Genomic DNA, 22,759 nt, shown 5'->3' on the forward strand with positions numbered 1-22,759 from the left:
ACCTTTATTGTTTGCAGACTCACGCTCGTTCACTCATATACACTTTGGTTTTTCTGTACAGAAAATTAACTTTCATTCAGATAAAACAGCCTTAGTTCCAGAGGTGATACAGTAAAGAAGGTATTTAAACTAAATATTGGAAACTGATCAATTTGTGCTATTATCGCGTGGCTACCGTCTCGCGCCTAAACTAAAACAATGCTATTGTGTGATTTGTATTTAGCGGTCGTACTTTTATGCACGTTGCGTGAACACGCCACGTGTGTATGCCTTTACGTTGCGTACGCAGTCCCGTACTCTTGTCCGAGACACGTGTACAAAGGCCGTGCGTCCGCAGTACTACAAATCCCACACTTCTATAAATGTAAGCGATATTTAACTATGATCACTTACTTAACACAACACACAGTTTCTACTGTATAAACCTTTACAACTAGGCCAGGCTGCGTGTGCGTCTTACACTTACTTCCTTAACTATTAACTCTATACTTTAACTAAATAGCAAAAAATTTTCTCAGTACAGGTCAAAATTAATCTAGTAATCAATGCCTTCGGCAATAATACGAGCAGATATGCAAAGTACAAAATACAGGTGTATGCGTGTGTTGCGTGCGCATTTGGCGCCAAACAGAAATTTCACAGATTTTAAAAATAGCTTTACGTTCTTACCTTACGGATCCCTCCAGCATCCCTACAAACCATGCAGGGCAGACGCTTATCTAATCAGCACTTGTGTATCCACTGACCAAGAGAAGGCTTACAGGGGATACCTTTCCGCCCTTTGCTGATAGATAAAGTCTGCGTAAAGCTGCTAGGCTGCGGGTATGAGGAAGAACCAACGAGCTCCCAATTGATAATGTCGATATTATCTCAGACCGAAAAGCTATACCTCTAGATACACTATTACCGTGGAGCCGCTATGGCCGCTAGGCGGAATACACGTGCTACGCACTTTGTACGCTATTTGCGTACAGAGTCCCGCACGTGGTACGTATTTGGCATACACACGCCGCGCTGAGTGTACAGAGAACACACAGCGTGCGCACACACAATTGATAACCTTTAAACCTTGTTAATGATATAATGCAATGATATGATTACACTTTAAACCCTTTGGCAGCAAAGTACTGCAACGATGTTATACTTAAACCTTAAGTAGCGCTGACGGTATAAAGTACCCGCAGTGCGTACACCTTATCAATGCCTATACACCTTGGGGGTCATTCCGAGTTGTTCGCTCGTTATTTTTTTTCGCAACGGAGCGATTAGTCGCGAATGCGCATGCGCAATGTCCGCAGTGCGACTGCGCCAAGTAAATTTGCTATGCAGTTAGGAATTTTACTCACGGTTTTTTCTTCGTTCTGGTGATCGTAATGTGATTGACAGGAAGTGGGTGTTTCTGGGCGGAAACTGTCCGTTTCCGTGTGTGAAAAAACGCTACAGTTTCTGGGAAAAACGCGGGAGTGGCTGGAGAAACGGAGGAGTGTCTGGGCAAACGCTGGGTGTGTTTGTGACGTCAAACCAGGAACGACAAGCACTGAACTGATCGCAGATGCCGAGTAAGTTTGAAGCTACTCAGAAACTGCTAAGGGGTGTGTAATCGCAATTTTGAGAATCTTTCGTTCGCAATTTTAAGAAGCTAAGATTCACTCCCAGTAGGCGGCGGCTTAGCGTGTGTAAAGCTGCTAAAAGCAGCTTGCGAGCGAACAACTCGGAATGAGGGCCCTTATACAGATAAATACACTCTAAAACCCTTGCAGGAAAGTGAAGACACAACACTGATTTGTAGTTGAAACCACAGGGTTCTAAGGCCACCGTGGATTAATTCCAAAAGGTAAACAGTACAAATCATACACTACAGGCTAACAAGATAAATCTAAACAGAATAATGGCTACAGAGAATGTACATACGTGAGAATGTTCGCAAGCGCAACCCGGCCGGTCCTCCGCTAGTCAGATAGAAAGCGTTCAGAGTCTTCTGACCGGCCAGGCAACAATGGGCTTTTTATACACAACTTACATACACAATACAATGGTCACTGTAATCTCATTGTCCATTGGACACAGGGATGTGTCCTTACATTACAGAAGAGGTCATAGGTGGATTTGAATAGATGGGCGATGTCTTTCCCCAACTGCTCTTGTGGGTGGTATCCTCTGGATTCCCGCCGCATACATAATATACAGTAAATACAGTTAATATCTATACTCTGCTTCTGCACATAACTATACGCTGGAACATGCGATCTTTCTCTAACCAACACCGGAATGTTACCCTCAAAATACCCTACAGCTGGATACTAGACATCACATTCCAACCTTTATCTGACCCTTCCTATCATGCAAAGGCGAATCTCTTCCAGGAACTGTTTAAACTATTAATACTCGCTGATGTGGTGAAAGGGAACTATGGGTACAAAATGCACTATTTGTTAGGCGCCGAGGGTCCGCTCGTCAGTGCGGCCGGCGCCTAGCAACGGGGACGCCACTGTCGGATCGTGTTCCCCGTTGCTGGGTCTAAGTTTATATCATCACTGGTTTCCTGGCTGTGTAGCATGCAGCTGCACGGCATGTTGTAATTATCACTCATCTGTTTCCCTGGCCATGCAGCTTGTCAGCTGCATGGCATTTAATCCAATCAGCCTCCAAACAGCTGATTGGAAGACTCTCTGTTAAAAGCACTCCCAGGACTCCTCACAGACACCGGTGATAGCTTCCTGTTTGCCTGATTCTGCTGCAGAGAGAGTTCCCAGTCCCGGTCTGTTCGTTTGTTCCTGTTCTCAGTGATCCAGTACTCGGAAGTTACCATCTGTTCCTGGAGTCTGACCGAGCACCTTTAACATCTGGTGGTGTTCGTGAGTCGCGGCGCAGCCGTGTGTTGCGGCTTGTCCGCTACTATTTATTATTGTGTTTATTTTGAGTTCTGGAGCTTTGCGGAGGATTCCGCTTCCACAAGATCCACTCTGGTGTCCAGCGGTGCCGGATAGGAGTGTCGGATCCGTGGATCCTTGGTTGTCCTTTTCCCTGGCGGCTAGTCCGCACATACCTTTTGATTTAGTTAAGTTAGCTTGTAACCCCTGGCTTGGTTGCTTAGTCAGAGGGCCCCTTGTTATCTCCTTGTCTCGGACTTCCCCTTGTCTCCCATTAAGACCTGCGGGGGCATCGGGGTTGGGCAGACATAATCCGCCCTTCGAACGCGGCTGCCATGGGCTCAAGCAACCATAGTCTCGCAGGGGATTTCTGATAACACGGGCGAGACAACGGAGTTAGGGCGCCAGGGGTTACTAGGCTCTCCAGCTCCCACAACCTGTATTTCATTCCTGTACTCAGATCTCTGCCATAAGATCTTCTCCAGTCTGGAGTACAGGAATCGTAACATTATCACCGGCCAGACAAAAGAAAAAATTTCAACAGGAGTTAATTTTTTCACTTATCCAGTAGGGAGAAATTTGTCGGCCTCATGAATCCCACCGGTGTTGGGCCAAATCCTGGCCAGTTTTTGGTTAGTCAGATTCAGGAACTTACCCAGATGGTTCAGGATCTGTCCCTCCGGGTGAGCTCACAGGAAGATCTGTTACGGACTTCCCCGAGGGTCATCCCTGAACCAAAAATGCATCTGCCTGACCGTTTTTCTGGGGATAGAAAACAGTTTTTTAATTTTAAAGAGTCTTGTAAACTGTATTTTCGTTTAAGACCAGTTTCCTCAGGTACGGAGGCTCAGCGGGTTGGAATTATAATTTCTCTGCTTCAGGGGGATCCTCAGACCTGGGCTTTTGGTTTAAAGACAGACGATCCGGCCTTATCGTCTGTAGACGCTTTTTTGAAATCTTTAGGGCTATTGTATGACGACCCTGATAGAGAGGCATCCGCAGAAAGTCAGTTGCGTGCTCTAAGACAGGGTAGGAATCCTGCAGATAATTATTGTACGGAGTTTCGCCGTTGGTCGAACGACTGTGGCTGGAATGATCCTGCCCTGCGCAGTCAGTTTCGCCTCGGCTTATCTGAATCTATAAAAGACAGCCTCCTTCAGTATCCCGCTCCTGAGAACCTTGATAAACTCATGGAGCTCTCTATTAAAATAGATCGTCGGCTCAGAGAGCGGAGGACTGAGAAAGGGGCATCTGTAGTTTCTTTTCCCTGTGTTTCTTCCGTTCCGATAGACATGGAGGAGCCTATGCAGATTGGTCTCTCCAAATTGTCTCCGGAAGAAAGAACCAGGAGGCAAAATTCTGGTCTGTGTTTGTACTGCGGAGGTAAGGGACATTTTGCCCGTAGTTGCCCAAACAAGTCGGGAAACTTCCTGACCAAGTGAATAGTGAGGGGGTTCACTTTGGTCTACAGCTCATCTCCTCAAATAATTCACTATTGGTTCCTGCTAAAGTTTCTTATGACAGCCTCTGTTCCTCGGTCTCTGCTTTTGTGGACAGTGGAGCTGCAGGAAACTTTATGGACTTAACATGGGCCAAGGCCTTAGGTATTCCTCAGTTAACCTTAAGTAGGTGTATCACCATGCATGGTTTAGATGGGAGTCCCTTATCCAATGGGGTTATTTCTCTATGTACACCTCCTGTTTTGCTCTCGGTGGGAGCTCTACATTCTGAAAAGATTGAGTTTTTTCTTACCCATTGTCCAGCAGTTCCTGTGGTTCTGGGTCACCCTTGGCTGGCCTTTCATAATCCCATCATAGATTGGCAGTCTGGGGAGATTCTACAATGGAGTACCATCTGTGATAAAGAATGTATTACACTTCCTATCCGAGTAGCTGCTGCCAGGTCCGCACATATTCCTGGAGAGTACCAAGATTTTTTGGATGTGTTTTCCAAGGGCAATGCGGATATTTTGCCTCCCCATAGGCCTTATGATTGTACCATTGAGTTAATTCCTGGTGCCACGTTGCCTAAAGGAAGGTTATATGCATTGTCTGGTCCTGAAACTGTGGCCATGAATGAGTATGTGAAAGAAAGTCTTGAGAAAGGGTTTATCAGGCCATCTAAATCCCCTTTAAGTGCAGGTTTTTTCTTCGTAGAGAAGAAGGATGGTTCCCTCAGACCCTGCATTGACTTTCGAGCCCTGAATAAAATCTCAGTAAAGAATACTTACCCTCTGCCTCTGATCTCTGTCCTCTTTGATCAGCTACGTTCGGCTGTTATTTTTTCCAAGATTGACCTGAGAGGAGCATATAATCTCATTAGAATCAGATCGGGGGATGAGTGGAAAACGGCATTCAGTACTCAATCAGGTCACTATGAGTATCTGGTCATGCCTTTCGGCCTATCTAACGCTCCGGCAGTCTTTCAGGATCTCATAAATGATGTGCTCCGTGAGTTTCTGGGAAGATTCGTTGTGGTCTATTTAGACGACATTTTGATTTATTCTGACTCTATAGAACAACATGTTACCCAGGTGCGTTAGGTACTTAAGAAATTACGTGAAAATCACTTGTATGCCAAACCGGAGAAGTGTGAATTTCACGTCACGGAGGTATCCTTTTTAGGGTACATTATTTCCCCTCGGGGATTCCGAATGGAACCTAAGAAGCTCCAAGCCATCCTGAGTTGGGCGCAACCCACCAACTTAAAAGCAATTCAGCGCTTTTTAGGGTTTGCGAACTACTACAGAAGGTTTATTCACTCTTTCTCTGACATAGTTGCTCCCATTGTGGCACTCACTAAGAAGGGAGCAGATCCTACCAATTGATCATGTGAAGCTAAAGTATCTTTTCAGGCCTTGAAACAAGCCTTTGTCTCAGCCCCTGTCCTTAGACATCCCAACCCAGAATTGCCTTTCATCGTTGAGGTAGATGCCTCGGAGGTTGGTGTAGGGGCTATCCTTTCTCAGAAGGATCCAGATTCCCTTGAGTTACATCCTTGTGCCTTTATGTCCAGGAAATTCTCATCTGCTGAATCCAACTACGATGTTGGTAATCGGGAGTTGCTGGCTATTAAATGGGCTTTTGAGGAGTGGAGACATTGGCTTGAAGGAGCGACCCATACCATTTCTGTTTTGACAGATCACAAAAATCTTCAATACATTGAATCAGCTAAGCGACTGAATGCCCGACAGGCTCGTTGGGCTTTATTTTTCACTCGTTTCAAATTCATTATCACCTTCAGACCTGGTTCCAAGAATACCAAGGCAGATGCCCTCTCACGCAGTTTTCTTCCCGCTCAAGACAACAGTCCTGTTACTCTCATACTTCCGCCTTCAGTCATTCAGGCAGGTCTCACACAGGATGTTTTTTCTCAATTGAAGCTGCTTCAACATCAAGCTCCGGGAAATACTCCTGCTGGTCGTCTTTTTGTTCCTGAGTTTTTGAGAGCAACTGTTTTGGAGGAATTTCATGATAGCAAAGTTGCAGGGCATCTGGGAGTCGCTAAAACTTTTGAATTGGTATCCCGCTCAGTGTGGTGGCCTGGTCTTTCTAAAGACATTAAAGAGTTTGTTTTTTCGTGTCAGGTCTGTGCACAGCATAAAGTTCCCCGTTCTTTGCCTATTGGTCAACTTATGCCATTGAATGTTCCTCTTAGACCATGGTCGCATATCTCCATGGATTTTGTGGTGGATCTCCCTCTGTCAGCTGGATGCACAGTCATATGGGTGGTAGTGGACCGTTTTAGTAAGATGGCTCATTTTATTGGTCTTCCCCGATTGCCATCTGCCCAGGGATTGGCAGTCTTGTTCCTCCGTCATGTTTTCAGACTCCATGGGTTACCCACTGATATTGTTTCTGACAGGGGTCCACAATTCATTGCACAGTTTTGGAAGTCTTTTTGTGCTTCGTTAAAAATGAAATTATCATTAACCTCCGGTTATCATCCACAATCAAATGGACAGACTGAGCGAGTGAACCAATCCTTAAAACAATATTTGCGTTTGTACTCGGCCAAACTCCAAAATGACTGGTCTGAGTTTCTTCCATTGGCAGAGTTTGCTTATAATAATGCCTGTCATTCCTCCACCAATGTGTCTCCATTTTTTGCAGTTTTTGGTTTCCACCCCAGAGCTAATTCATTTTTCCAACATTCCTCTGTCTCCTCTCTGGCCCTGACCTCTCATCTTAAACTTATTTGGAAAAAAGTGCACATAGCTCTCAGAAAAGCAGCTTTCAAGGAAAAAGATTTTTCGGACAGGTTCCGGCGGCCGTGCACTTTTAGAGTCGGAGACAGGGTGTGGCTGTCGACTCGCAATATCAAACTTCGACAAACCTCAGCCAGATTGGGTCCTAGATTTATTGGACCATTTCTCATTATCAAAAAAGTCAATCCAGTTGCTTTCCGGTTACAGCTACCAAAAACGTTACGAATCGGAAATACCTTCCATTGCTCTTTGCTCAAACCATATGTTTCATCTAGCAGATTTCCTCGTAAAAAACCTCAGGGGAGATCACCAGTTAATGTACAGGGTCAGCAGGAGTTCGTGGTTGAGAAGGTTCTCGATTCCAAGCTGTCCCGGGGTCGGCTTTATTTTTTGGTGCATTGGAAAGGTTATGGTCCTGAGGAAAGGTCGTGGGTCCTAGATGAGGACCTTCATGCCCCAAGGCTCAAAAGGGCATTTTTTCAAGAATTTCCTCAGAAACCCGGATTTAGGGGTTCCTTGACCCCTCCTCAAGGGGGGGGTACTGTTAGGCGCCGAGGGTCCGCTCGTCAGTGCGGCCGGCGCCTAGCAACGGGGACGCCACTGTCGGATCGTGTTCCCCGTTGCTGGGTCTAAGTTTATATCATCACTGGTTTCCTGGCTGTGTAGCATGCAGCTGCACGGCATGTTGTAATTATCACTCATCTGTTTCCCTGGCCATGCAGCTTGTCAGCTGCATGGCATTTAATCCAATCAGCCTCCAAACAGCTGATTGGAAGACTCTCTGTTAAAAGCACTCCCAGGACTCCTCACAGACGCCGGTGATAGCTTCCTGTTTGCCTGATTCTGCTGCAGAGAGAGTTCCCAGTCCCGGTCTGTTCGTTTGTTCCTGTTCTCAGTGATCCAGTACTCGGAAGTTACCATCTGTTCCTGGAGTCTGACCGAGCACCTTTAACATCTGGTGGTGTTCGTGAGTCGCGGCGCAGCCGTGTGTTGCGGCTTGTCCGCTACTATTTATTATTGTGTTTATTTTGAGTTCTGGAGCTTTGCGGAGGATTCCGCTTCCACAAGATCCACTCTGGTGTCCAGCGGTGCCGGATAGGAGTGTCGGATCCGTGGATCCTTGGTTGTCCTTTTCCCTGGCGGCTAGTCCGCACATACCTTTTGATTTAGTTAAGTTAGCTTGTAACCCCTGGCTTGGTTGCTTAGTCAGAGGGCCCCTTGTTATCTCCCTGTCTCGGACTTCCCCTTGTCTCCCATTAAGACCTGCGGGGGCATCGGGGTTGGGCAGACATAATCCGCCCTTCGAACGCGGCTGCCATGGGCTCAAGCAACCATAGTCTCGCAGGGGATTTCTGATAACACGGGCGAGACAACGGAGTTAGGGCGCCAGGGGTTACTAGGCTCTCCAGCTCCCACAACCTGTATTTCATTCCTGTACTCAGATCTCTGCCATAAGATCTTCTCCAGTCTGGAGTACAGGAATCGTAACACTATTTGGGTTAAATATGTAATGTTCTAATAACCCTCTACGCGCTCACAAACTCCGTCGTAAATACCCATATCACGCTCATGATCGCCGGAGCGATCCTACGCAAATTGCGGATATGTGCACGCACGGAGGACTGAGTGCACGAGCAGCGGGCATGTGCATGGGGTTAGTACAAGGCATATGCATTACAATATTTTTCGACTTTGACACCCGGGACCCACTGCAATGAAGGGGCCCGAGTCCTTTGACATTAAGCATGCCTCCAGGTGAGTCCGGTACTATTAATTATAATACGCCCTGCCACAACCTGTCACATACAGGGAGGAGGCGGCCTGGCTGAAGGAGAGGCGGAGGAGGAGGAAGCCCCTCCACTGACCTTATTATATGGCTTTTGGGATTCATGCAGGCTGCCCAATCCCCTGGGACCAACCACTCTTCAGATGTGTGGAGTGGATCAGCCCAGTGCTGACCCTTTCCTTTCCTCTCCTCGCTTCCCGGCGGATTGGGCCATCAGTAGGAGGCATGCCACAGAGCATTTCCCACTAGGCTGGACCACCTCTCTCTCCAGTGACCCCCTGCCAAAAACAGGACTATCAGATTACAATCATTTACACAAGCAGCTTCAATTCCAGACAAGTGCAGCCGCTCCATTTACACACCAGATCACATGGCTGTGACAACACTTGCTGGGTCTGGTGTTTGGAGTCCCTCCCCTGCACGTTCTCAGCGTCCAGGAGAACAGGTGGACTACATCTCTGAGCATACCTCTGGATGTGCTGCTAAACATGTGTTTTATTTTCCATACTATATAATAAAAGGTTAACACTGCTCCTCACCTCTGTTGCGGGAATTAAAGTGTTTTGTACGCTGCCGGCCACTAGATGGTGTCTGACAGGGCAATTCAAGTGTTTCTCTGTTCGGGCACAGTTGCCAGCGCTAACATTATGGTTATGTTGTTCCGTAATTGTGACGTGCTAGTATCTAATTTTTCTCACGGATTACAAAACAGTGACTATTGCAGCAGGGGGAGAGTGGCCCCAGTTAGTAAGGGGAGGTAGGCTTTGTGTTATCAGGCACACACAGTGGTCACATGTGAGTTTCATAGTCCTATGCTTTCTCTGACCGTAATGGTGACTTTATGACTTAAATGAGGGTAAATCCACTCCAGCTACTGTTTCTGACAATGCCATGCCATACAGGGAAATGCCCACCTCCTGGTAGCCGCATGCTAATATATTACAAGCAATTCCTATATTAAAAGCAATTTCTATTCATTGCCAAACTTTCTCAAGACCTTCAACCTTCAAGGGAAAAAAATATTTATTAATTGAACAATCAACTTCTTGATTCACATTGAAAGCAAATCTTTCAAGATGGGCCAGATTCTTTTAAAATAATTTCTAGGTTTTTAGCAAAATTTCAGATTTGAAGTAGTTTTCCCCACAATCTTTCGAGGTTAACATCACTATTCTCCCTAAGGAGGCCAAGGATCCTTTCCTCTGTTCCAGATTTACACCTATATAACCCCTTAACATGGATTTAGAGCTGTACACCAAAATTAGCAGCAATCATCTCAAGTTTCTCTTGCCCAGTCCACAGTCATGATGTAGGTTTCATGATGGATAGAGAGGCAGAAGAAAATATCAGGCTGAATGTATCCAGCAATTATCAAGCTCAGAGCAGCCAGCCATGCTTCTCTTGACAGATTTTGGGAGGCCAGATTGGGTGGTTTACACCACATATTATTTACAGATACAAACAGATGATATCTTTACAACTTATATTATTGCTCGGCAGCTAAATACAACATTCCTGGGTGGTCCAGGCCAGCTTCATCTATACAAAAAGAACACTTTCTTACATCAGTGACAATTACTTCATGGCTTTCAAAGCTGCCTTACATTGTGATAAGACTGCAAACAATGTTGGAAGATGCATTGAGGGCTAAAGAGATTTCTCTTACGTCCTAGAGGATGCTGGGGACTCTGTAAGGACCAAGGCGAATAGACGGGCTCCGCAGGAGACATGGGCACTAAAAAGAACTTTAGATATGGGTGTGCACTGGCTCCTCCCTCTATGCCCCTCCTCCAGACCTCAGTTTGATACTGTGCCCAGAGGAGACTGGGTGCACTACAGGGAGCTCTTCTGAGTTTCTCTGAAAGAAAGAATTTTGTTAGGTTTTTTATTTTCAGGGAGCCCTGCTGGCAACAGGCTCCCTGCATCGTGGGACTGAGGAGAGAGAAGCAGACCTACTTAAATGCTAGGCTCTGCTTCTTAGGCTACTGGACACCATTAGCTCCAGAGGGAGTTGGAACGCAGGTCTCCCCTCGCTGTTCATCCCGCAGCCGCGCCGCCGTCCTCCTCACAGAGCCGGAAGATAGAAGCCGGGTGAGTATAAGAAGATAGAAGACTTCAGAGGTGGCAGAAGACTTCAGATCTTCTCAGAGGTAACGCTGCGCGCCATTGCTCCCACACACAACACACAGCGGCAGGCACTGATGGGTGCAGGGCGCAGGGGGAGGGGGGGCACCCTGGGCAGCAATAATAAACCTCTAGGACTGGCCAGTATAGATATATAGGCTCTGCAGACTGTATATTTAAAACCCCCGCCAGTTTTGAAGAAATCGAGCGGGACCGAAGCCCGCCGCTGAGGGGGCAGAGCTTGATCCCTCAGCACTAACCAGCGCCATATTCTCCACAGCACACCGCTGGGAAGCTGGCTCCCCGGACTCTCCCCTGCTGAACACGGTGACAGAGGGTTTTAAAGAAGGGGGGGGGGGGGCGGCACATAATTTGGCGCAGTTATTATATAAAGAAAAGCGCTATATATATCTGGGATTTTTCCAGGGTCATTGGCGCTGGGTGTGTGCTGGCATGCTCTCTCTCTGTCTCTCCAAAGGACCTTGTTGGGGAACTGTCTCCAGATTAGAGATTTCCCTGAGTGTGTGGGGTGTCGGTACGTGTGTGTCGGCATGTCTGAAGCGGAAGGCTTTCCTAAGGAGGAGGTGGAGCAAATGAGTGTGGTGTCTCCGTCAGCAACGCAGACACCTGACTGGTTGGATATGTGGAATGTTTTAAATGCAAATGTGAATTTATTACACAAGAGGTTGGACAAAGCGGAGTCCAGGGAATGTACAGGGAGTCAAGCCCTGCCTTTCACTATGACGCAGGGACTTTCTGGGTCTCAGAAGCGCCCACTATCCCAAGTAGTTGACACTGATACCGACACGGATTCTGACTCCAGTGTCTACTATGATGATGCGAAGTTGCAGCCTAAATTGGCTAAAAGTATTCATTATATGATTATTGCAATAAAGGATGTGTTGCATATAACAGATGACCCCTCGGTACCTGACACGAGGGTACACATGTTTAAAGAAAAGAAGCCTGAGGTTACTTTTCCCCCTTCTCATGAGCTAAATAAGTTGTTTGAAAGGGCTTGGGAAACTGCAGATTCCCAAGAGGATTCTTATGGCGTATACTTTCCCGACTAAGGACAGGCTACGGTGGGAATCCTCCCCAAGGGTGGACAAAGCATTGACACGCTTATCCAAAAAGGTAGAGCTGCCATCTCAAGATACCGCAGCCCTCAAGGATCCTGCTGATCGCAGACAGGAGACTACCTTGAAGTCTATTTACACACATACTGGTACATACCGGCGATAGCGTCGGCTTGGGTTTGTAGCGCTGTAGCAGCGTGGACAGATACCTTATCTGCTGATATTGATACGCTGGATAAGGAAACCATTTTATTGACCTTGGGTCATATTAAGGATGCTGTCCTATATATGAGAGATGCTCAGAGAGACGTTGGCCTACTGGGTTCCAGAGCCAACGCGATGGCGATTTCTGCTAGGCGAGCCCTATGGACCCGACAATGGACGGGTGATGCCGACTCGAAGAGGCATATGGAGGTTTTGCCTTACAAGGGTGAGGACTTATTTGGGGAAGGTCTCACGGACCTGGTTTCCACAGCTACTGCAGGTAAATCAACTTTTTTGCCTTATGTTTCCTCACAGCCTAAGAAAACACCACATTATCAGATGCAGTCCTTTCGGTCGCATAAATCCAAGAGAGTACGGGGATCTTCCTTTCTTGCCAGAGGTAAGGGCAAGGGGAAAAAGCTGCCAACTACAGCTAGTTCCCAGGAGCAGAAGTCCTCCCCAGCTTCTACAAAATCCACCGCATGACGCTGGGGCTCCGCTGAGGGAGTCCGCTCCAGTGGGGGCACGTCTTCGACTTTTCAGCCACGTCTGGGTTCAATCACAGGTGGATCCCTGGGCAATAGAAATTGTTTCCCAGGGTTACAAGCTGGAATTCGATGAGGTGCCTCCTCGCCGGTTTTTCAAATCGGCCCTACCGGCTTCTTCCCCAGAGAGGGAGGTAGTTTTAGCAGCAATTCAAAAATTGTGTCTTCAACAAGTGGTGGTCAAGGTTCCCCTGCTTCAGCAGGGGATGGGGTATTACTCAACCCTGTTTGTGGTCCCGAAACCGGACGGTTCGGTCAGACCCATTCTGAATTTAAAATCCTTAAACCTATACTTAAAAAGGTTCAAGTTCAAGATGGAATCACTCAGAGCTGTCATCGCCAGCCTGGAAGGGGGGGGGGGGGGGGGGGGATTATATGGTGTCCCTGGACATAAAGGATGCATACCTTCATGTCCCCATATATCCGCCTCATCAGGCGTTCCTGAGATTTGCTGTACAGGATTGTAATTACCAATTTCAGACGTTGCCGTTGGGCTTTCCACGGCCCCGAGGATTTTCACAAAGATAATGGCGGAAATGATGGTGCTCCTGCACAAGCAGGGAGTCACAATTATCCTGTACTTGGACGATCTCCTAATAAAAGCGAGATCAAGAGAGCAGTTGCTGAACAGCGTAGCACTCTCCCTGAGGGTGTTGCAGCAGCACGGCTGGATTCTCAATCTCCCAAAGTCACAGTTGGTTCCAACGACCCATTTGCCTTTCTTAGGCATGATTCTGGATACAAACCAGAAAAGGGTTTTTCTCCCGATGGAAAAGGCCCAAGAACTCATGAACTTGGTCAGGGACCTCTTGAAGCCAAAAAGGGTGTCAGTGCATCACTGCACTCGAGTTCTGGGAAAGATGGTGGCGTCTTACGAGGCCATTCCATTCGACAGGTTCCATGCAAAGACTTTTCAGTGGGACCTTCTGGACAAGTGGTCCGGGTCGCATCTACAGATTAATCAGATGATCAGCCTGTCCCCCAGGGCCAGGGTATCTCTCCTGTGGTGGATGCAGAGTGCTCACCTTCTAGAGTGTCGCAGGTTCGGCATTCAGGACTGGGTTCTGGTAACCACGGACGCGAGCCTCCGAGGATGGGGAGCAGTCACACAGGGAAGAAACTTCCATGGTCTATGATCAAGCCAGGAGGCTTGTCTACACATCAACGTACTGGAATAAAGGGCCATATACAACGGCCTTTGTCAAGCGGAGAATTTGCTTCGTGAACTACCGGTTCTGATTCAGTCAGACATCACCGCAGTGGCTCATGTAAACCGTCAAGGCGGAACAAAGAGCAGAGTGGCAATGGCAGAAGCCACCAGGATTCTTCGCTGGGCGGAAAATCATGTAAGCGCTCTGACGGCAGTCTTCTTTCCGGGAGTGGACAACTGGGAAGCGGACTTCCTCAGCGGACACAATCTACATCCAGGAGAGTGGGGACTTCATCAGGAGGTCTTTGCAGAGATTGCAAGTCAGTGGGGACTGCCTCAAATAGACATGATGGCGTCACACCTCAACAAGAAACTTCCGCGATATTGCGCCAGGTCAAGGGACCCTCAGGCGGTAGCAGTGGACGCCCTGGTGACACCGTGGGTGTTCCAGTCGGTCTATGTGTTCCCTCCTCTTCCTCTCATCTCCAAGATATTGAGAATCATAAGACGAAGAGGAGTACAGACAATTCTCATTGTTCCAGATTGGGCTCGAAGGGCCTGGTATCTGGATCTGCAGGAAATGCTCACAGAAGATCCGTGGCCTCTTCCTCTCAGAGAGGACCTGTTGCAACAGGGGCCCTGTCTGTTCCAGGACTTACCGCGGCTGCGTTTGACGGCATGGCGCTTGAACGCCGGATCCTAGCGAAAAAGGGCATTCCGGATGAGGTCATTCCTACTCGGATAAAGGACTAGGAAGGACGTGACAGCAAAACATTATCACCGTATATGGAGGAAGTATGTGTCTTGGTGTGAGTCCAGGAATGCTCCTCCGGAAGAATTCCATCTGGGCCGTTTCCTTCACTTCCTACAGACTGGAGTGAATTTGGGCCTAAAATTAGGCTCCATTAAGGTTCAGATTTCGGCCCTATCCATTTTCTTTCAGAAGGAATTGGCTTCTCTCCCAGAAGTCCAGACTTTTGTGAGGGGAGTGCTGCATATCCAGCCTCCTTTTGTGCCTCCTGTGGCACCATGGGACCTTAACGTGGTGTTACGGTTCCTTAAGTCTCACTGGTTTGAGCCTCTTCAAATGGTGGAATTAAAGTATCTCACTTGGAAAGTGGTCATGTTGTTGGCCTTGGCATCGGCAAGGCGAGTGTCTGAGTTGGCGGCTTTATCTCATAAAAGCCCCTATCTGATTTTCCATGTGGATAGAGTGGAGTTGCGGACTCGTCTTCAATTTTTGCCTAAGGTGGTCTCCTCTTTTCATATGAATTAACCTATTGTGCTGCCTGTAGCTACGCGGGACTTGGAGGATTCCGAGTCCCTTGATGTGGTCAGGGTATTGAAAATGTATGTAGCCAGAACGGCTCGGGTTAGGAAAACAGAGGCACTGTTTGTCCTGTATGCAGCCAACAAGGTTGGTGCTCCTGCTTCTAAGCAGACTATTGCTCGCTGGATCTGTAACACGATTCAGCAGGCTCATTCTACGGCTGGATTGCCGTTACCAAATTCAGTAAAGGCCCATTCCACTAGGAAGGTGGGCTCTTCTTGGGTGGCTGCCCGAGGTGTCTCGGCATTTGATACCCTGGCTGATGAGGACCTCATGTTTGCTCAATCGGTGCTGCAGAGTCATCCGCACTTTCCCGCCCGTTTTGGAGCTTTGGTATAATCCCCATGGTCCTTACGGAGTCCCCAGCATCCTCTAGGACGTAAGAGAAAATAAGATTTTAAACCTACCGGTAAATCTTTTTCTCCTAGTCCGTAGAGGATGCTGGGCGCCCGTCCCAGTGCGGACTAAATTCTGCAAGACTTGTATATAGTTTTGGCTTACATAAGGGTTATGTTACAGTTTTGATCAGTCTCGGGCTGATGCTGTTTTGTTTCATACTGTTAACTGGTTCGTATCTTCCATGTTATACGGTGTGGATGGTGTGGGCTGGTATGAATCTTGCCCTTAGATTAACAAAAATCCTTTCCTCGTACTGTCCGTCTCCTCTGGGCACAGTTTCTCTAACTGAGGTCTGGAGGAGGGGCATAGAGGGAGGAGCCAGTGCACACCCATATCTAAAGTTCTTTTTTGTGCACATGTCTCCTGCGGAGCCCGTCTATTCCCCATGGTCCTTACGGAGTCCCCAACATCCTCTACGGACTAGGAGAAAAAGATTTACCGGTAGGTTTAAAATATTATTTTCCACTTAATACCGGTAACCCCATTAGCTTCAAACGCTGGATTTTCCTACGGGATTTGCGCAGGTACAGTACTCTGAGGATGTGCTCCCATAAACGCATTCCAGATGTGAAAGGCACATTCTCATTAACTGACTCAGATTGTTGGATTTTTAAATAAGTCAATGCAGGCTCAGCTTCTGAGCTAGGTAGGGTACTCTGTCTAGTATAATAACTTTCCGGAGCAGGGTACACAGGCTTCCACAGGGAAACATCGGGTTTAGAGTGGATCTGGATCCAGAGGCACCAACAGGCAAAGCTCTAGCTTTAGTTACTCTAGAAAGGTTGTGAGCACTTTAGAATGTTCACATAAATGTGACCTTAAAGCTGTTCAGCTCTTCATCAAAGCCCAAAAATAGATAAAGGGAACTCAATAAATGAAAGGATACACAACATGATATACTTTCATTTAAATATCACAATTATCCAACCTGAGATTTTTTTGGTTAAAAAAGGTATGTGACCCTCTAGGATTCAGTAACTGGTGTGACCCCCTGATCAGCAAAGGCCTTCTATTAGATGTTTACAGTAATGTGTGATCAGTCCCGCACACAGACTTGGAGGAATTTTGGCTGTCAGAGTACACCACTATCCAGCACCACTGTATTAGGCATGAATGCATGTGTTATTATACATTTTCAGGGTACATAATCTATTCCGCCACTGTGTGACGGAAGGGGCGCTATCTGGGACGTGTGACGGAAGGAATCATTACCAGGGGCTGTGGAAGGGACACTTTCGGAGCAGTGTGATGCTGCAGAAGGGATACGGGAGGCTTCTCATTGGTCCGTCTGCAGCTTTGAGTGTAAAGTTTTCTGATGCAGTCAGTATGGGCCAATAATTGCAAATTTGGGGAGGAATATAAATGGCCACAAACTGCTTTTTTAATAAATGTCCCAAGTCAATGTATATGGCGTACAATAACATTTACAAAGTATTAAACTATGGAACTTGGACGCCTTTCCTTCATTTTAGCTGAATGTACAGTAACAAAGCTGGCATTGCAAAACTAAAGCAGTTAGGTTCTTCATGCAAACAGAGATTATATTGTAAGAACAAGTTCACAAGCTCGTAGCGTCAATGCTCAATTTTAATGTCAACTAGAACCACTGACCAACATATAAAACTTCTGATACCTTTTCCAAGATAATTGATATACATATAGAGATAAAGAAAGCAAAAATAGTTTGTATTTGTTTAATTACAGTTTACAGATTAAATACATTTCCACAATTTTTTTTACACAGAAGACGAAATGAACTTTCTTCATCTTTCCAGCGTGAAGCGGGATCCTCAAATTTAGAGGTGCAGTGCAATGACCAGTCACAGAGGAGTAATGTCCCCTCTCACCTCTCCTCCATGCTACTTGTGGCCAATAGGAGCACAGAGAATGTGCTCTAGTCCTGAGTGTGACATTTCTTATACATCATCAAAGTGCAAGTAAGCCGGCAATACCGTTTTCATTGGGAAGAATAATAGAAGCAGTGTTTCAGGTAATAAATACAATATTATATTTTTTTCTGCAAAATACGTTCGTCTGTAATGCAGAACCTTTATGTGATTCAGCTTTCGGACTGTGTTTTGCACAGACAAATTTCAACAAGCAAATGGGCATGTTGCAACCACAAGTCTAGCTGTCTAGTGTTCTCACCTCCCACCTCTCACCCTTCACACGTGCTGCAGATACTCAGAAATTGTGGATAGGGGCGAGCAGAGACACAGGAGACTACAGGTCACTACGAACAAAGGATGTCTTGGATCACAAAGGAGCTCAGTATGGGATGTCATTTTGATAGTACTGGATCATGTCGTACGTTCTGCTCCTGGAGGACAGAAACAGAGATTTTGAGTGAAAGATAATGAAATGAAGGATAGTACAATGGTGAAGAGTAAAGTTTAGTAATAAAGTGCAAACTAGTCTCAAACATTCATAGGTCAGTGTTTTATGAAATATATGCTAACCATAAAACAGAACTCTAACAAAACGGAAATATATACATAAAAACTTTCAGTTCTCAGACTTTTTACATTTAAATGAAAATAACTTTGTGTCATGGATTTAATAATATTAAAGTGCAATTAATTGGCATTGGGAAAGAAATGTAGCCAATGTCTAACATTTCTGCACACAGAAAAATCATGATCATTAGATAAACGTATGTAAAAATAAACAATGTTTGTGCTGTTCTACATGCTACACACACACACACACACACACACACACACACACACACACACACACACACACACACAGTAATATGGCAATCATTGTATATCACTGCATTCTAGGAAAATAATCAGTACAGCCAGAAGAGTGAAGGACAGGTGTCAGACCTGTTGCTGAGGAAGCAGTTTTGTATAATCTTCAGGATGAAATTTGCAGCTTCTTTCTCCGTCATGTTGGGACTGAACCGGTGCCTACGTTTTTGAAAAGTACAGGAAGATAATTCATCAGGGAAGACCCAAAGACAACGCTCAGATTAGCCTTTTCTACTTTTACAAGGAACTCACTTCAGCAATTTAATGGTCTGTCCACGAAAGCAAGGCAATCCTGTGTCCAGCATGAGGGTTACCAGTGATACCACAGCATCCATGTACGGCCTGTGAGACAGCATAGTAATGAAAGGATATGCAGCTAGAACATATCTAACAGTACGTTACTCACTAACCTTCAGCATGTCAGATGGAGGCTTAAGATTCACATTTCCATTATATATACTTATCTAAATTACTTCTTATTTTGTTAATGCTAAAAGGACACATAAGTTATGCTTTGCAATATTAATGCTAATCTGAAACACTTGCTTTCTGCTGACTACTGACAATAAGCATAGATCTTTAAACTGCTTCTAACCTATTCTACTTAATTGAATAGATACTAATCGGTGCTCTCCGATGCCTGTCTTTTTTCTATCCATTAAACAATGTCGATACACTCGGGAACCGTGCTGCAGAGAGTAAGACGCATCGATAGCGTCTCTTGTAACTGTAAGACAGTAAGAAAATACCATGCTTGCAAATAACGTATACAATTAGGATTTAATATACTGTGTATTACATATACTAAAGTTTATAATTGTTAGGCCAGAGTAAGCAGATGGCAGGTAACAGAGAGCTACAAATATATATTTAACAGCATCTAGGAATGAAGTGTAAGCTCTTAGGACCTTTATGGGTCTGTCTGGAGCACAGACAACTCCGCAGTGACCTAATATTAATAAGTTGCATACAATTTTTGCAGTGTAATATTTTCAGCACGAGCAAGGGCGACAACAACACAATTCAATTTGACAGTAATTTGATACAACTTGGTCCTTCTAATAAAAAGCATACTTCCTCTGTAGGGGAGGGACCTAGCCATTTTGCCCACCTTAAGGTAGCAACCTAAATGGCATTTTTACACAGATCAAGTGATTCCCTTCTTTTGGTGCAACATCAGCTGTAGGAGATACATGGATTAGTTTTAGCGATGTTGCGCTTATTGCACAGCAATATCCCCAGATCTGCCTCTGCACCTCTATTGTATATAAATAAGAATCTGCTATGTCAGAAAACTGGAGAAAACCCCAGCTCCTGGCGGCCTCTGAAGTGTCACCTATCAGTAACAAAACCATGCAACTCCTTCCAGTGACAAACACTTCATGGTGCCTCATTAGAAGACCACAACTGTGCCTTCCAGATCATACTGTGCTCCATATAGATTTATTTCCAGTCTTATTTCACATTACAGTATAGAAAGCAACCTATTGTTCTCCTTCCAGGTTGGACTCTGCACAATAGAATATAAATGTGACATTTAGTTTTCCAGTTTGCTTTCACCCAGAAAAGGGAAAACCTCTCATGGATTAATCTATTGCTCACCTGACAGCCAGGTATCCACGCACACACATCTCCATGAACCATTTGAAGGGTGTTGCTTCCATTTTGCCTCCCATGATCATCACCATCTCATCAGTCAGTTTTATATCTGGCTCCCAGCCTAGATTACCTCCCGGGGAGCTCTCAAACATAAATCCAAAATCTACAGGTGGAAAATAAAAGGGGACACGTACACAGAGTAAAATGAGCACCAGAAGTGTCCAAAGCAGCAGACACACAGATAAAAGACAACTATGAGAACTGGCAGCAACAGACAGAGGCACAAGGACTGATCTATAGTAGTAGGACTATATCCATAGGAGTAGGCACTCAGGAGAACAAGGAAGGAACAATGGGCCTAATTCAAACCTGATTGCTCTTCTACGAATTTGCAGAGGTTTGCGATCAGATAGTCGCTGCCAAGACAGAGTGAAAACCCAGCCCATGCAAGTCTGTCTGCGTATGGCGAGCGAAAAGCTTTGCAAACGCCGGTCAGCTGCAAATCCGTTCGCAACTCACTCACCATCGAATGTTTTTTTCCAGACTGTGTGTAGCCCAACACCTACTTCTACAGTGTGATAGAAACAGGGTATTTGGGCCCGGAGCTGACGTCACACACCCTCCTTGAAAACGCATGGGAACGCTCCTGTCACTCACAGAAAACAGCCAGTTACCACCACCAAACATCCGCTTTCTGTCAATCAACTTGCGTACGCCTAGCGATAAAAAACCCTCTCGATTCTTATGCAGTTTGGCCTCGCACATGCGCACTACGATCCATACGAATGCGCAGTCAAACGATAATCGTCTGCCTTGGGAATTCGCACAACAGCAATCAGGTCTGAATTAGGCCCAAACAGTGGTGCAGCAGTGGGACTGACCTATATGGATGATGTGACCCAGTTTATCCAGCATGATGTTGCCATTATGTCTGTCTTTAATCTGCAGCAGGAAGAGCAACAGGCTGTAGGCTGCCATACTACGTATAAAGTTATACCGAGCCTGTGGAAAGAGAAGAACAAGCGTAACTATATACAGTAGGAAGGACTCTAGAAGCTTAAAAAGAACTTCTATTCAGCAGAAAGGCATTTACAATATGATCCAGGGAAAGAATAATTATACAAAGGAAGGTTGTGTTTACCTCTGGTTATTAGCATAATCTTGTCAGAGGGTAACACAAAATATGTTATACAATCTCTTCCAGCAGTGAACTGTTTAACAAACAGCTAGAGTAGACACACTGTACCTTCTGAAAAGCAAGAGTAGACTCATCGCCATATTGCCGAGTGAAATAGTCGTACATTCCAAAGTCGGTCTGGCGGCCGAGCTGATCCCGCGAGGTGCAGTCTGGAATACACTCGATAACTCCACACTGCGATACAACACATTACGGGTAATTGTTGTTTATCTGTATATGACCACTAAAATCTAAAAGCGTTTAAAACTAATGCACTGAAAGAATCTGCTATTGGATGTGAAAATGCTCATCACTGATCCACTGCACTACATTTATTATGATAGCAAATTCTAAAAAATTATCTGCAGAAAGAAGGGTCAGTGGTTTCTCACAGTGGGCCCGATTCATATTTGTACACAAACCCAATGTTTTACGTACAAACCTGATGGTTGGAGAACTGCACATGTGCATAAGGGGTACCGCATGACTGTTCGCAGGCCCCCCTTAGCCACAGCTTGCTGCAGTGTTTGGGCAGCGGTGAGTGGGACTTTTCCACAAAATGTTTTGTAGGCGCGGCGAGCCCAGAGTCTGCGTTGTCGGAGGCAGACTTCCTGGACCCGGCTGACCAGATCTGCTGTCCAGTCTAATCTTAAGCAGACTGGCCGAGGGCTGAGACCATTGCGAACATCCAATGCTGTGTTTACAGGGCAGCACTCGGATTGCAAATGCAGTCAGGAGGTGTCTATCTCCTACAGAAGCCTCCTGCTGTATTTGTATTTTAGTTGCACGGTATTGCACAGTCGCTTCCCTGCAGCTGTGCAATACCATACATATTGAAATCAGGCCCACTATTACAACAATTTACAAAAAACAGTAGCCTCACATTAAGTAGGGCTTTTGCGGGTTGGACCTCTACATTTTTTGTATTATGTCTTATATCCAAACTGTACAGTAACGCAGAAGCTTTTGTACCATATAAACAATAATCATTATAAGGAAGCAGATGTGAGACCTCTGGTTACAATCTGTTCACACTGCAGAGATACAGCAGTTACAGACAAATAGAAGTCTCCAGCTCACAAGCAGATAGGGTAACACATTTTATTTGTGCTTTTATGTACCAGTAGTTAGTGCCAATTATGTGCCAAAATGAATCAAATGGGAGATATGACATAATTATGATCATAATATATCAGATCAGAAAAGCAAAATGTAATTCACAGATTATGATGAATTTAATCTTTTCTATCTACTCACCCCAGGAGCTGTTGCCACTACTCTATATGGAAAGACGAAGAGGTCAAGTCCTACCAGTTGGAAAATGTTCTTGAATAAGTCAATAATCTGCAGAGCCAGCATATCCTATAAGAAGAGGAAAGACACATTACATGGACCCACAGCCATTGCTCCAAATCCGTTCCACAAGCTGATCCCTTATATTCTCTGTGAAATGCATCTTCAATACAGAATTCCCTTTTTCAGGCAGTACTACAATATATGAATTTACATGTGCTTGGTATAAGCCCAAGGTTT

The 22,759-nt window shown here is 45.7% G+C and overlaps 2 protein-coding genes across 4 annotated transcripts in view; one reads left to right on the forward strand and one right to left on the reverse strand.

Moving 5' to 3' along the window:
* HIC2 (HIC ZBTB transcriptional repressor 2) overlaps window positions 1-17,525 on the forward strand; it is a 208,277-nt gene extending 190,752 nt beyond the window's left edge. Inside the window, exon 2 of the transcript XR_010257015.1 lies at window positions 17,439-17,525. The gene's annotated coding sequence lies outside the window, so the exon portion shown is untranslated. The remainder of the gene's footprint in view (window positions 1-17,438) is intronic.
* Window positions 17,375-22,759, reverse strand: part of PI4KA (phosphatidylinositol 4-kinase alpha) — a 351,394-nt gene continuing 346,009 nt past the window's right edge. For all 3 annotated transcript variants that reach the window (XM_063964791.1, XM_063964790.1, XM_063964792.1), the window contains 7 exons: window positions 22,484-22,588; window positions 21,296-21,421; window positions 20,931-21,051; window positions 20,053-20,212; window positions 18,703-18,792; window positions 18,526-18,609; window positions 17,375-18,014 (listed from right to left, as the gene is read on the reverse strand). In XM_063964791.1, the coding sequence (XP_063820861.1) occupies window positions 17,963-18,014; window positions 18,526-18,609; window positions 18,703-18,792; window positions 20,053-20,212; window positions 20,931-21,051; window positions 21,296-21,421; window positions 22,484-22,588 (738 nt within the window). In that variant the 3' untranslated portion in view covers window positions 17,375-17,962. The remainder of the gene's footprint in view (window positions 18,015-18,525; window positions 18,610-18,702; window positions 18,793-20,052; window positions 20,213-20,930; window positions 21,052-21,295; window positions 21,422-22,483; window positions 22,589-22,759) is intronic.

This window comes from Pseudophryne corroboree, chromosome 1, assembly GCF_028390025.1.
Source record: "Pseudophryne corroboree isolate aPseCor3 chromosome 1, aPseCor3.hap2, whole genome shotgun sequence".
NCBI lineage: Eukaryota > Metazoa > Chordata > Amphibia > Anura > Myobatrachidae > Pseudophryne > Pseudophryne corroboree.